This window comes from Pangasianodon hypophthalmus, chromosome 16 (assembly GCF_027358585.1).
Source record: "Pangasianodon hypophthalmus isolate fPanHyp1 chromosome 16, fPanHyp1.pri, whole genome shotgun sequence".
Lineage (NCBI taxonomy): Eukaryota > Metazoa > Chordata > Actinopteri > Siluriformes > Pangasiidae > Pangasianodon > Pangasianodon hypophthalmus.
Window position 1 is genome coordinate 2,296,167 of NC_069725.1, and position 16,510 is coordinate 2,312,676.

At 37.8% G+C, this 16,510-nt stretch overlaps 1 protein-coding gene across 1 annotated transcript in view; it reads right to left on the reverse strand.

Moving 5' to 3' along the window:
• The window catches only part of LOC113545634 (high mobility group protein HMG-I/HMG-Y), a 36,953-nt gene that overhangs the window by 6,747 nt on the left and 13,696 nt on the right, over positions 1-16,510 (reverse strand). Inside the window, exons 2-4 of the mRNA XM_053240842.1 lie at positions 13,377-13,481; positions 4,259-4,351; positions 619-678 (exon numbers count right to left, since the gene is read on the reverse strand). Of these exons, the coding sequence (XP_053096817.1) occupies positions 619-678; positions 4,259-4,351; positions 13,377-13,472 (249 nt within the window). The 5' untranslated portion in view covers positions 13,473-13,481. The remainder of the gene's footprint in view (positions 1-618; positions 679-4,258; positions 4,352-13,376; positions 13,482-16,510) is intronic.

The following is a 16,510-nucleotide window of genomic DNA, read 5'->3' on the forward strand; positions in this document are numbered from 1 at the left end:
AAACTGTGGTACAAGAGGAATAAAAATACTTCAGGACGTGTTGTTATGGAAAAATAACTGACTTCACGGTGTTACAGTAACTCCGCTTCATGTCAGGCTGCATCACATCAACGTGCAGTTGATTCATTTCCTAATATAGCGCACTGCCAAGTGTTTTATTCTTTACTGTACTGAGGAGAAGCTCAGGAGATACACGAGCACCTTCGACCTTCAGGCAGATCATCTTAGCCAGGTCATGTGATCAGCCTTGTTCTATAAACCCAGGAATAAACCCCAGGAGAAGGTAAAACTGAAAGATGCAGGTTTCTCTTTCATTTTTATTGAATGGGAATTAAACGTGTGTAGGAAGCCGACACACACACCTTTTATTTCTCTGAGGAATCTGTAGAATCGATTATTTGCAGCACTTACCCTACCATGTCTCTTTGCATCCTAACAATCATAATTAATTATCGAGTACTTTGACCATTATGGAGACCTTTGGCCCGTGTAAAGCGCTAAAACCCTGTGCGCGCACACACACACCTTTCCATAAAGTGTCTGAACTCTGTGTGAACTGGGTGTGTGAGAGGGGTGAAGTGATTTCTGGCTAAATGAAGGAAGAGAGGGATGACTTACTGCTTTCTTGGGTCTTCCTCTGCGTTTTCCCCCTGCAGATGCTGTCGCAGCAGCTGCTTTCTGAGAGCGAGACAGATAGAGACACAGAGAGAAGGACAGAGAGAAGGACAGAGAGAAGGACAGAGAGAGACAAAATGGAGAGAGAGAGAGAGAGAGAGAGAGAGAGAGAGAGAGAGAGAGAGAGAGAGAGAGGACACACAGAAAGGCAGAGACACAGACAAAGAGAAAATACGCACATACACACAGAGAGAAACAGAGACAGACACACATACAGAAAGACAGAGCCACAAAGAGCCAGAAATAGAAAGAGAGAGACAGACAAAGACAAAGAGAGACAGAGACAGACACACATACAGAAATACAGAGACACACAGAGCCCGAGAGACACAGATAGAGATAAAAACAGATAAACAGAGACAGACAAAGAGACAAGCACACAGAGAGACAGAGAAACACAGAGAAACACAGTGACAGACAGAGAGACAGAGAGACAGAGAGAGAGAGAGAGAGAGAGAGAGAGAGAGAGACAAAGAGAGAGACAGTAAGACAGAGAGACACAGTCAGAGAGAAAGACAGAGAGGGACAGACATACAATAAGACAGTGAAAGAGAGACAAAGAACCAGAGAGACACAGATAAACAGAGAGAGAGAGAGAGAGAGAGAGAGAGAGAGAGAGAAAAAGAGAGAGATGGAGACAGACAGAGAGAGAGAGATGGAGACAGACAGAGAGAGAGACAGACAGACAGACAGAGAGACAAAGAGAGAGAGAGAGACAGATAGACAGTCCGAGAGAGAGAGAGACAGTCAGAGAGACAGAGAGAGAGAGACAGATAGACAGACAGAGAGAGACAGAGACAGATAGACAGTCCAAGAGAGAGAGAGAGAGAGAGAGAGACAGAGAGAGAGAGAGTGTGTCGGGTTAGTGGATTCAATCAATCACTTTACGCTTTACAGTGAACTCAAAATTGTGTAGAATCTTCTGCATCCTTAAAACAGGAAATGACTCACAGTCAGTGTTAAACATACAAGATCAGGATATAGAAAACAACAACACCACTGCAGTTTGTGTACACGCTGTAATAATCTGTCTGCAATCATACCATCATGGATTATAAAATTAACATCACAAACGTTGCTGTAACGAGCTGCAGTTAAACACACATCACTGCACGCAGGTCGGAGGTCAGGTCAATAAAACACACACCAACTTGTCTGAAGTATGAAGCTAACATAGCTAACCAGTAACAGGAGCTGATAACCACTGCTTTAGCGTTGCTCGCTAAAATATCACACAGTGTCATCTTCCTGAGGCGTTGATGTGGTTTCTGATGCTGTATGACACACTGAGATCTATAATCACAGACAAAACGACCTCAGAGCTCAACATCGTCGCTTTTTTGACGCCGAGTCACTTTCTTCCATCAGACAGGCAGGTGATTCCTTTAACCTGTCATCCGTATGTAGTTTAGTGTCACGACGCCACGGCAGACTCCGATACGAGGTCGGAATTATAGATTAGAAATGATTTAGATGATAGAGTTCATATTTCTGCTATTTTTATTAAACTGTTTACACACAAAGCGCATCAATGAGCCGAATGCTGACTGGTGAGGTCAGAGTGTGATGAGTCAAACATGCCGCATGTTCACGAGATGCTACACTTGAGGCTTCCACTACACGTTAGCAACATTAGCCTTTCTAAATCCTGAGCAAAACTGAAAGAAAAAAAATTGAACATGAAACACAACTTGGCTCATTGAAAAAAAAAAAAACCTGTAAATTGCATTTTGGCCAAACTGTTACTGTCGTAATACTGCATTAATCATGTGAATAATGCTTTTCTGAAGTGTGTGTGAGTGAGAGAAAATCTAACCACTAGAGGGTGTTAGTCTCTCTCTCTCTGTGTGTGTGTGTGTGTGTGTGTGTGTGTGTGTGTGTGTGTGTGTGTGTGTGTGTGTGTGGGCACTCAGCCAGAGGGCAGTGGGTTTGTTGGCTATTATGTTAGAAACGGACATGAACTGCACACAGGCCACTCCAGTTCATTGGCCACCTGGTTTGAAGCTCTGAGACAGCTGGCAGACCCAACACACACACACACACACACACACACACACACACACACACACACACACACACACACACACACACACACACACACAAGACTGAGTGAGGGTGTACATGTGTATTGTGCAGAGAAGTGAAGGGGGTCAGCAGTTGTCATGACAACAGCAGACGGAAAGAAGCAAACCAAGTGTGTGTATGCACGTGTGTGTATGCGTGTGTGTACGCATGCGTTTGTTAGAGGTGGAGGGTGTTGTCATGGAGATGACACCTCTATCGGGTGCACCTGCATCATGCAAAATGCCACAGGAAGCCACGGTGAGACAGGAAGTGGGGAGAACCGACCATCCGGGTTTCGTTTTAATGTTTTCAACTATAAATCTGTTATAAACACTGGAGCGTGATCAGCGCCGAGAACTAGCGACGTTTAGCAAAAACTAGCAAAATAATCACATCTTCAACGGGGGAAAGACACGAACAACTCAAACGCATTTCGAGGTGAGAAATAAAAAACGAAAAACCCTAAAACTGAAAGATGAGCGTTCACCTTGAGTATATATGGAAATAAAAGTTGCTCAGGTCAGTTCCAATAAAGCAAATTCACCAACAGTGCTAACTCGATGACCACTAAACATCCTGATGCTAACGCTAACGTGGAAGAATGTAGCCTAATTGTGTTTAGAAGTAACTTTAGACAAAGCCTTTTCAACTAAGGATCACAATGACATTAAAGTGACATTAAATTGAAACGTTACGGTTCAATTTTAAGAAGTTGGTACACTATAAAAATCAGGAGAATTGTATACAGCATACAAATTAATACACAGCTCATAACTGCTATTAAAAGTTTAATGTGAAATCTACCGAAATAGAGAAAATTAAAATTCACACAATTTAAACTTGTTTTGACAAAAAAAAAAAAAAAAATCATCAAACTCGAATTCGAGTTAACAATAATCGCAAAACATTACAAATTAAGCAACTTAAATTCGCTTAATAAAATAACCTTAATAATGCAAACTCAAATCAAAAGCTGGCTTAACAACTCGAACCACTCAAATTTAGGTTTTGCTAGACGGCTAAACACTGGAAACAACTCGAAACATTACTCGAGTGCACGTTAAACTACTCCAATTCATTTGAGTGCAAAAGTTAAAGCTACTCCAAGTGGAAATTAAACTTAGACTCAAAATGGTGAAGTAAAGCAAGTCCAATCAATTCAAACTCAAAGACAGATGATAAATTTGAGTTTTGAATCGAAATAGGAAACTTATTTAGATGTAGATTTTAGCTAAATCACTCCGACGACGGTGGAATCGTTTAACGTTAAACGACGGGTGATTGTTCGCAAACTCGAATGATCTGAAACAACTCACTTTATCTAAACAGCATGTATGACTAGACTGAAGAAACGGCGAGTAGCTAAATGACGTAAATGGTCGATTTCACAGTGATCGCTAAACGAAAAACTTTTTAGAGATGAAAGTTAATTAGATTTTTGTATACGTTTGCGACATCATCTGACACATCGTTATCTTGTCTTTTTTTTTTCCCTGTGACGATGCTAACAGACACTCACTTTGCCTTTAGGTGCTGTGGAGCTCGCCTTGTTTTTGCTTCCCTTTGGTCGTCCTCGGGGCCTCTTCGGCGTCGGGGAACCGCTGGGCTCCTGCTGCAGAAGAAAAGAAGAAGGGAAAAAAAAAAAAAGAAGAAGAAATTGAGCAAATTTTTGATTCTCACCTCGAAGACTTAAGTCTTCAATACCCAAGTTTTAGCTTAAAGCTTAAAAGTTAAACTACCACATAGATGGTCATTTCAAAATAACTTCCAAACATTTCAGAAATTTATTACATTTTTACATTAATCTCAGGAAACTGTATCAATTTATCACCTGAAAGAATAACAAGCTGAGGCCGAGTTGATTTAATTTCAGTTAGCTAGACAGCTAGCATGACAGTTAGCATGCAAAAGTTAGCATGACAGCTCAACTTTTCACCTTTTTAAGAAGTATATATATTTTTTTTTTTCAAAGAAATGTAATCACAGAATAAAATTAATCCAAATATGTATTTTTGCCGCTGTTACGTTGGTCACGTTATGTGTAATGTGACAGCTTTTTCTATGTTTTATAAAATGTTTTTAATATAAATTGAATTTACTGTCTCCATTTCAGTGTTATGAATTTTAAATAAATAAATAAATAAATAAATAAATAAATAAATTTTTCTTAAATATAGAAAGTAATACATTTATTTTTGTAGATATATACAAAAATATTAAAAGTATAAAAATAATATTAAAGAATAAAAGTATCAAGCAGTTTTGTTTTTTTTTTAATTAAAAAAAAAAATGCAACTACTGTTTTGGCTTTTTGTGAAAGATCGATCGTGTGTTGTAGAAATTGCTTCGAGAATCACATGACCCACCCCTAATCCCCACCCATGACGTCCACTTCCAGTCTCACACGCAGCTCTTGTATGGACGCTTTAAATCATGTCATCAAACAAGACCTGCGGTTTGAGCTTCTGTTTATGATCAAAGCGTCGTCCTGAACAGAGTGAAAACACGCGGTTAACCCCGTCAAATAGTGACGCACTTTAAAGGTTCTTTATTATGTTATCACCTTGTCAGTGTAAAAACATCCACTTTATCAACCACGCTCCCTAGAGGTGCTGTTTTTATGCTTCTTATTTTGTTTCGGGGTGAGCAAGAGTTGCCATAGCGAAGCATTGCAGAGTAAACAGGAAGCCGACGTGTGGCATGAGTAAGCCGTGAAACTCCCACCATCATGTTTCACCGATCGAGCAGCTCTCTGTGTGTTGGTCAAAGTTTCCTTTCTTCGATTTCTACGATTAACCTCTTATCTCGTTTAGGATTAGATTTAGGATTATTTTTTAAATGAATGCACGGCTTATTCCAGTGTTGGCATTAAATACATCTGAATGGACAAAAAAAAAAAAAAACACAAAAAACACTGAATATCAGTTGAAAAATTTGGGTTTTAGTTTACTGTAACTTTACTGTTAACATGCTAGTAGGGGTGGACAATATGACAAAAATATCGTATTGCGATTCTCGAAGGCATCGATGCGCAATACACATCACTTCCAGCAATACAGAAGCATATTAACAAAATTTATCATGCATAATTTTACCCAAAAAAAAAAATAATAATAATAAAATACATGTATAAAAGGGTTTCTTAAAAAAAAAAAAGCTGCTTTCAGTTGGTTTGTCATTATTTCTAAAAATGTAATAAAAAACTTCAAAGATATCGTGATATCTTAGAAAAGTGCATTGTGACACTATTTATCGCGATATCCATATTACATCATCATCATCATATCGCCCAGCCCTACATGCTAGTCTGCATTTATAAACCTTCTTAATCAAGCAGTAAATTATTCTTTCAGGGTTTTTTTCCCCTCCCCTCCCCAAAACCCCCACCAGGGCTGAGCGATATGACGATAATATCAACATCATGATAAATTAAGTCACGATACACTTGACTGCGATATTGTCGGTATCACAATCATTTTATATCAATCTTCTACATTTTGAAGCTTAAACTGTTAAATGGAAATGTTCTAATTTCCTCCTTTTTAGAGTCAATTAATTTGTGTCATTAAAACTTCAAATGCAACACGACTGCTGCAGTTTCCGAGCAAACTTACAGATCACGATCGATATTGTTTATCAGAAATGTCTTCAAGTATCGTGATGAAGTATTTGTCATATCGCTCACCTTTAATTCCTACATTTCGCCGTATCTACTTAGTAAACTAGTATCGATATCACACTAAATTACATCACAATATATGATGCATTGATGCTCAGTAACTAATAGCTAACTGAAAATCTTCACACCGTTTGATTTTTGTAGATGTGAAATGAAAAGATAAATCAAAACACATCATATTACATTCATATTATAGGATGAACAGGTATAATTAGAGATGACACGATACCACTTATCCATTTCCGACAGCGATATCTATCCGAAAAACTATATAGTTAGTTTATACTTTAAAGTATTTCACAGTTAAACTCACTCATTTCTCATTTCACAGTTAAACTCTTTCCCACAAAAAGTTTACATTGTTAATATAATAAACGGAATAAAGTATAAAGTATAAATATAATAAAATCAATCCTGAAACCAGTCAAGCCTTTTTATATGTAAACATCCAGTTCCAAAAAAAATATCCGATAAAGACAAATCCGATCCCAAAATATCCGATATCTGACGTTTTTTCCAATATCCGATCCACATTTTTTTTTTTCTTTCAACTGGCTCTCAGTTCGGTGCAGTCTCTAGCTATAAATGCTACATTCGATATATAATGTAAATATGAGGTTGTGAATGTTAAAGGTTAAGTAGCTAAAGTTTGAAAGTGGGTTAAATCGCAGAAGGTCCTTGTTGTAGCGTTCGTGAAGGCGCTCTGTAGAACCGCAGGAACCGTCTACTTAAACAAAGCGATAAGCACACAAACACGTCTTTCCGTCCAGGTTTTAAGAATTGATTGTGTGTGTTTTGCTGTATGTAATCTTTTAACAGGAAGACTTTGTTACAACACAAAGAAAGCAGTGTTCAAGGTCAGCGCAACTGACACCGGCTGCTACTTTAAGACCAACAGGTGGCACAGAGCTCTCAGCTGCCAAATTCCTCCAAGTGCATCAGGCACGTCGGAGGAAAGCGGAGACCTGATTCAGGCAAGGTCAACGGGGCCGAGACGAGAGGAAGAGGCGTTCTGGGGAAATACTGTCAACAAAAACACGGGCTGTGGGTCAACGAACCACGAACACTCTTCACTAATGACTAAAAATACAGAAATACACAGCAGGGCTGGGCGATACGACGATACAGCATCAACATCGTGATACAGTGCGTCACGATACACTGCGTCTCGTCATTGTTGTATAAATTTTGTTTTTTTAAATAACAAAATCACTGAAAGCAGATTTGATTAAATTTTCTACTGTCTGAAACTTAAATTTATTTATTCATTCATGTATTTATTTATACAGATCTTTAATTTTTTTCCCTCCTTTTTCAGTGTTACTTTATTTTTGTACACATTAAATAAAATTATAGCTTATTTTTAAAGGTTTATTTTTACATGCAACACTTTTGCTGGCAGTTCGTGATGAAACCAATATATATTGTAGAAACCACAAATACAGACACATGCATGTACTGTCCAATAGCGCTGGGCGATACGACGATATAATATCAATATCGTGATGAATTACGTCACAATACACATTTGAGATATTGCAGAAAAAGCTATCACACAAAAAATATTTAAATTTAAACATTTAAAACCTGTTTTGATGTTAAAATTGTGTACTGCACGTTTAAAATGATAAAAGTGAATTTATTTATGTATTTATTTATTTACCGATTAACCGATATTTCATCATATACTGTATATTGTGCATCACAAATGTGTAAAAGTATCACGATATGATATTTTCGTCATATCACCCACCCCTACTGCCCAATTTCCCTTTATTATTATTTTATTTTTTCTCTTTTTCCTCTACTGTATGCTTAAGCAATCGTGACAATACATAAACTGCAACATGACTGCATATCCATGAAGCAATGCATGAAAGTAATTTCGAGCAACTGCCAATTTACTACGATACGATTTCTTTATAATCAAAAGTTTAGAGTTTGAAGTGAGCTCCTTCACTGGATCTGGGAATAACATTATCATTTCAAAACGTTATCAAAGGATAGCACACTTACAGTAAAAAGAGCTTTTATAAAAAGACACAAATGCCCTATTGCCACTGTTGAACACATTTTTGTTTGATAAGAGGCATTAATATTGTGATCTGCATGCTGATGCGCTGGCTTTAAATCAGGGGCTCACAAACATTTTGAACAAATGATCCCAAATGGACATTATAATGCAGCTAATATGCGGATAATGCGTAATGTCTGATGTCTTACTAAAAAGAAATCTAAGAAAATGCCCTCTCAACTCAGAAAGTCAGAATGGTCTCCTAAACCCCCGAGTTCAGCAAGTGACGTCAAATCAAAATGGCCTCCCGGAGCATGAACAGTAAACACAGCAGATGTGTTAGCTTTAAAGGAGTTACACTGAATATACAAGTATTAGCTTTAGCTCAATCAACATACAGACATGTTCTCTTGTTAAATCTCTAACACTGACTCTACAGTTACATCAAAATATACATCACTCATCACACTCATGGCTAGCTTGTTGCTAACACAAGACAAACAACGAGGCGTGCTTGTTTTTTTTTTTTTTTTTTTAACTTTGGAGCTCGAAAGCATGGAGGTTGTAAATAACAATTTGGAGTAACTAATTTTCTACAATCTTTACAAGCCTTAGTGTTTTGGTTTCTCTTCCTTATTTACAGTGACACTTATAAACACATATTTAATAAACGTATTCTTGTGTTTGTTTTCTTAACTTCTCTTGTTTTTACTGCTGAACTCCTACGCTTATACAGTGTGTCAGGATAGTGGAAATAGCACGTACGCTCTTCGGTTAAATCTGGCTTCCTATTTAAAATTAAATCTGTGATATTAATTTGTAAACTAACGTAGTAAAATGAAAAGAGGAGATCGTTAGCCTCTCTTATGACACCGTTTGCAACCACTAGTTTGGGAACCGCTGCTAAACCTTAAAGAAACAGGTTTGCTAGCATGAGCAGTATATAACCACATCTGCTATTAGCTGCACAAAGTCAGATATATGTACTTATATTATTAATTTCCTAAGAAATTATATCCTAATAATATTACTGATTGTTCTAAAACTACAAAAGTGATGCTATGAGAGGTTTCTGAATCACGGAAATCACACTAATGTTTATTTCTGATTCTACAATTTCCAGAACTAAACATCTGTCTGTGTGTGTATGTGTGTAAGGGTTCAGTCCTCTACTTACACACATACCTACAGCGCACATGAACATGAACGAACACGCTCGCGACTTGGCGAACCTGTACATGCGGACGCTGAAACAGGAACAGCTAGCTATACGAGCGTGGTGATTAATCACACAGTCATAACAGTAACACAAGAGCTCCTGAGTCGTTTGTATAATTAAGCAATTCAGCAGATAATGACTTAAAACCTTAGGGGATTACAGATAAGCGAGGTGATGACAATGATTAATAGTCACAAATAAACAGTGCAATAGCAGCGTTGTAGAGTGAGAACTGCACAAGTCAAAAGTCCAAAATAAGATTCATATCTATTCATTTAGCAAAAGCTCTCACCTTAGAATTATTATTAATAATAAATATTTATTATAATTAAACTTACAGAAATCTAACAGAGCATGGTAACTTTTTATTTTCTAGCTGTTTATGAACGACGGCTGATTTGCACTGCAAACACTTTAGCAAGCATATTTACTATAACGTTAATCTTATTACAGTGAAGTTAAAAGTTAAAGTAACGGATGCTTAAATGATTAGTCATAGCGAGGTTTCCGTTCTTTCACCTCTAGGCGTTGATAAACTCACTCCACGCTTGTGAGTTCTGAGCAAGATAATGCGTACAGCCATGACTCACTCACTTCATTCACTCACTCATTTTATTCCAAATTTGATTCATAAATTAACATTCAGTACATAACATTAAACATTAGCTTTATACGTGTGTTTAGGACAAACGAGTTCCTTCGCACAACAAGCTGCCATTTTAAACTTCTCACACAGCTTTATAACGTTGTTTCTCACTTTTTTTCCCCCTTTGTGAAAACTCGCTGAGCTTCAAGTTTGTATGTGAGGTCACGTGGTACAACGTTTACGCTCACTGCTCACAGCAGCGAGGCTGAATGCTGCAGAATTAGGGCTGGGCGATTTGAAGATATAATACCGATGTGAAATTGCGTCAAAATATACTCTGAGATATTGTGGATAGCGAGACGTTACACTTAAATTATGTAATTTAAAAAAAAAAAAAAAAATTAAAAAACCGACCGGAATCTGGTGTGATGTTAATTTTGTAAGTGTTTTTCCCTTTTTCAGTGTTAAGTATATAGAGTGTGTGTGTTTGTGAGCCAAGCTATCTATCTAAATCTATATATTATATATATCGTGATGGATCTTGTACTGAGTAACAAATCGAGATCCTCATTTTAATACCGTTTTTTTATGCAGCTCCGTAGAATCAAAATCGAAGTGAAACAAAATCAAACCCAAACACACAGCCGAGCAGCTCACAGCTGCGAGTTTTACTCAGCCGCGATCTCATCATGGCTTCATGGTCACTTCCACCTGCCACTTTAAAGCACGCTAAATGTAAATAAAGCGGTGAGCGTGCCTTTCTGGCAGATCCGGGCGCGTTTGCGTACAGGGAAACGCATAGTAATTTGGTTACTCAAAACATTTACATTACATTTACATTTATGGCATTTGGCAGAGGCCCTTATCCAGAGCGACTTCAAAAAAGTGCTTTGAAGTAAACAGATCAGTGCTAAAATCAGCATCGATAGAGCACAAGTACTGTGAGCATAGGAATATTTTTCTTGTAACGGAGTACATTTTCAAACATGCTGCATGCGTATACGTGGGGACGGACCTCGGGGGCAGAACAAACACGCAAAATAAAAACAGCTCACGTTAATGACGCAGACAGAATTTAGGAGCGAAGGAAAAAAAAAAAAATGACATTGCACCAAAAAAAAAAAGAAGTATGTGAACCGCTGACCGTAACTCATATGCATCTCATTCAGATTTATCCCGCTGTGTTTGCTGTTATAATGAGCTCCACTCTTCTGGGAAGCTTTCCACTAGATGTTGGAGCGTGGCTGTGGGGATTTGTGTTCATTCAGCTACAAGAGCATTAGTGAGATCAGGCGCTGATGTTGGGATGTCGAGGAGGTCTGGGGTTCAGTCGGTGTTCCAGTTCATCCCAAAGGTGTTCGGTGGGGTTGAGGTCAGGGCTCTGTGCAGGACACTCGAGTTCTTCCACTCCAACCTTCACACACCATGTCTTCATGGAGCTCGCTTTGTGCACAGGGGCATTGTCATGCTGGAACAGGTTTTGGGCCTTTTAGTTCCAGTGAAGGGAAATTTTAAACGCTACAGCGTACAGACATTCTATACAACTGTGTGCTTCCAACTTTGTGGAAGAACCACATAGGGACGTGATGGTCAGATGTCCACATCCTTTTGGCTGTATAGTGTACCTCGACCGATTTTTACTGTTCTAATGCATGTAACTGCTGTTCACTTCAATCATTTACTCCCACTGTTCAATTCAGTTCAATATTTGCATGTGGTTTATTATATTTGCTGAAATACATCATGGTTATTACAGAACAATCCTGGACTAATGAAGCGAATGTAATATACGTAGGTCGGCCTACTTTTCAGCTGAAAATCACATGATTGTTAAAATGTGGTCCGAAACACATCAACGCAAACCTCCATTTTGATCAGAGTTTCACCTCAGACACACAGATGAAGGCAGGTGATGGGAGATTTTATTATCTATAGGCTCTGATTATAGTAGTAAGCATTAACACGCTAATCCGAGGCCGGTGTTAGAGCCTGAGACTGACGACTCAACAAGCCAATCACTGCTCAGAACTGCTCGTGAACCAACCAACCAACCAACCCACCCCCGAGGGGCCGAGCTGGAGTAAGTGGGTCACTCGTGGCTCCTGGTTCGTGTTACAGGATGCAGTCAGGCTAAATATGATGGAGAAGCAGCAGTAGGTGTAGGAGGGGTTAGAAAAAGAAATGAAAATCCAGCAGAGAAGACATGATGATGATTATGATGATGATATATGGAGAGGAAAATAAGAATCCTGAACAACTAGTCTAACTAGGGGAGGGCGATATGACCCAAAAAACGCACTTCTGTGATACACAATATGTACTGTGATGTATAGGACAAAAAATTTGTATAAAATTAAAGTACAAAAAGTACATCAAAGTACAAAATTAGCAAATACATAAATAAATAAAACCAATAAATTAGCAGCTTTAAGGCAGTCGGTAATAAATTTTAAGAATAAAAAGATCTCTCAAAAAACTGTACCATGTATCACAATATCAATATTATATCATATCGCATCGCATCAAAAGCAGTCATACAATCTCCATTAAAAAAAAATTATAAATAAATAAAAAATAATGATAAACAAGATGCACTGAGGAAATGCGCGATCTCAGGCGCATCCATAACGTCCCAGTGTTCAGTTACACAGCGAAGACCTGATCACGTGACTGAATCATTGGGGCAGATATATTTACGGAAACATCTGAGCTTCTGCTCGAAACCAAAGACACTAAAATCCTGCACTGGAGGAAAGGAAAGCTGAGATTTTTTCCCCCCCAAACAGTTTCTTTTGGATATATGTAGTTTAGAGAGAGTAAGAGTATGGCATTTATGATATGTGGAAAGGGATTGTTCGTTAGAAAGTGGTGTAGATTGTGTAAAACACCAGAAAGACCTATTCCTGAAATTGCAGTTGATTATATTGGCCCAGATCAGGTGTAAACGAGCTCTCGTGCACCTGCTCCTTTCATTTGCATGCCATATGCATACGACATGCTCCCATTGTTTTACATGAGATCGGACAAAAATCCTTTAAATCGTAAATTTTTCGGCTTGTACGTTTTTAAACGATGGATTAACACTAATATTTTCAGATTATTCTCGCCATACAGGAACTCTCCGTGTCCTTCGCCATACCTGTGGGTTCTTTCGGGGTCTCCCTCTGCCTCTCTTCTCCGCTCCGCCCTTCTCTTTAGTAGAGACGGCGCCCTTGTCCTTGGCAGTCTCGCTCATGGTCTCTTGCTGGTGTAAAGAAAATACAGTAGACAAATGGATTAGGATCGATGTCCATCAACCAAAGTGCAGACCAAGATTAGTGTATATTAACCACTGCAAACTCTGAACACCTCACAAGATCTGCTGTTTCGGAGACGCTCTGACCCTGTCGTCTAGCCATCACAATTTCGCCCTTGTCAAAGTCGCTCAGATATTTACGCTTGCCCATTTTTCCTGCTTCCAACACATCAACTTCAAGAACTGACTGTTCGCTTGCTGTCTAACACAATAGATATAAAAAGTCTACACAGCCCTGTTAAAATGGCAGGTTTTTGTGAAGTAAAATAATGACACCAAGGTAAATCATGTCGGATCTTTTTCCATCTTTAATGTAAAATTGCAAAGTATACAAATAAAGTGAAAAACAATTTAAAAAAAAAAAAAAACACTTTCAATAACCTAGTTGCACCCCAAAACTAATACTTTATTGAAGCACCTTTTGATTTTATTACACCACACTTTTTGGCGTCTATCAGAGTCTATCAGCGTGGCACATCCTGACTTGGCGATATTTTCCCACTCTTTCCTGCAAAAACATTCATCAAATTGATCCATCAGACTGTAAGAACATCTCCTGTGCACAGTCTGCTTCAGATCACTCCACAGATGTTTAGTTAAAAACGCTGATCTTCTTTTGGTTAATCCGTTATTTTGTCAATTTGCATGTATGCTTTGGGTCACTGTCGTGCTGAAAGGTGAAATTCCTTTTCATCTTCAGCTTACTAGCAGACACCTGAAGGTTTTGCATTAAAATCGACTGGTATTTGTAACTATTCATGATTCCCTCCACCTTGAGAAACGCCCCAGTTCTGGATGAAGAAAAGCAGCTCTAAAGCATGATGCTGCCACCACCATGCTTCACTGTGGGGATGGTGTTCTTTTGGTGATGTGCTATTTTGCACCAAACATATCTTTTGGAATTGGTCTCCTCAGACCATAACACATTTTGCCACATGGTTTGGGGGGATTTTGTTGAGCTTGGATGTTTTTTGTGAGAAAGGGCTTCTGTCTAGCCGCCCTACCCCACAGCCCAGACATGAAGAATGAGAGAGATTGTTGTCACGTGCAGAGTCATCAGCACATGTCAGATGTTCCTGCAGCTCCTTTAATGTTGCTGCTGGTCTCTTGGCAGTCTCCCTGTTAAGTTTTTCTCTTGTCCTTTTGCAAATTTTGGAGGAACGTCCAGTTCTTGCTGGTGTCACTGTGGTGCTCCATTTTCTCCACTTGTTAATGATGGACTTCACTTTGTTCCATGGAACAGCTAATGCTTTGGAGGTTCTTTCATACTCCTCTCCTGATCGAGATCTTTAAACGAGTGAGATGCTGTACAGGCTTTGTAAGGTCTTTGAAGACTTCATCAGCAGTCAGATGAAACCAAAAAGATGTGGAGAAAATCCTACAGAAACAGCTGGTCTTTACTTGGAGTTAATCAGAATAATTTCATTGATGACAACTTTATGATAATTACTTTGAACGCGAGATTGAACGTGATTGGTTCATTCTGAACACAGCCACATCCCCAATTATTAAAAGGCGTGCACAATTACGCATCCAGGTTATTGGAACTTTTTTTTATTTTTCCCTAAAAGGTTTCTGATTGTTTTTAACTTAATTTTTTATACGCTGTAATTTCACAATGAGGGTGGAAAATGTTCTGACCTGATTTAACTTAGTTTCATTTTTTCTCCCAATCACAAAAACCTGCCATTTTAACAGGGGTGTGTAAACTTTTTATATCCACTGTAAAACCCACCCCTTGACCCCAGGTGCCATTTTAATGAGATAATCAAATGTTATTCACTTCACCGGGAATTATATATCTATATATATATATATATATATATATTATATATATAAAAAAAAAAAAAATCACACACACACCAAGCATACTTATTAACACTTAAAGAAAAAAAAATCTAGGTATCTGCAAAAATGCTCAATTTTAACATCATATCAGCTGCTTCTTTAAAATTCTTAAAAAAAAAAAAAATCTAATTAACGTAAAGATTTCACAATGTCTCAGAAAAGCGTATCGTTTCATTACATCATCATCATCCTTCCCAAACCTTGTTTAACCCTTTCATGCAGGAGTCTTCGATCTTACCCACAAAGTGCAGGTGTTTCTGCAGGCTTTCACGGCAGCCATACAGGAGGCGCACTAGCGAGCTGACTGGAGATGAACTGATTAAGTGGAATCAGGTGGGGCTCGTGCCAGGATGCAACGAAAGCCTGCAGCCACACCGGCACTTTGTGCAGAAGACTGAAGCCCCTGTTTTAATGCTTTAGTGTCCACGTTCACGCACAGATCATTTAAGGCTCTTTTTTTAATATTTTAAGTAAAATATAAGATGTAAGATCATCTCCAAATGACTTGAGAGCAATGGTATAAATTAACATAAATGAACTTCTGTAGCTCTCCAGACTAACTCATTTTACCAACTTTCTACATCAAAATAAAAAAAAAGTAAAAAATGTTTTAAAATTTTATTTATATGAAAATTTTATATATATTTTTTTAGATTTGTAACCTTTTTGCATCATGCAGCAGTCCTTAATGTATAATTTATAGATACATTTTATATATATATTGTTATATTCTAGACCTAAATATTTTGAACATTAGATTTGCTTTATTATGATTATTATTATGATTATGATTTTTATTTTAGCCTCATTCATTTACTTTTTAATATCTGATATTCAGACAGAATCAGAATTGATACTTCATGCAATTTTTAAGTTTAAAAACAAGACTAATAGCTAAAGTAACTGGATATACATATAACTAATTTATGCATCAAAAGGTTTAATCTTAAAAAATTAATTTAATGAGATAAATATCTAGTTCTTCCCTCCAGTCTGACCTACAACTAAATCTCTACACATTATATATGAGATATATTCTACATTAGACTCGTTTTTTGGTTTAATTCTTTAAATAAACGCATAAACTCGGTGTTTTTGAAAAGGCAGCATGTTGTAGATTTCTCATGCTG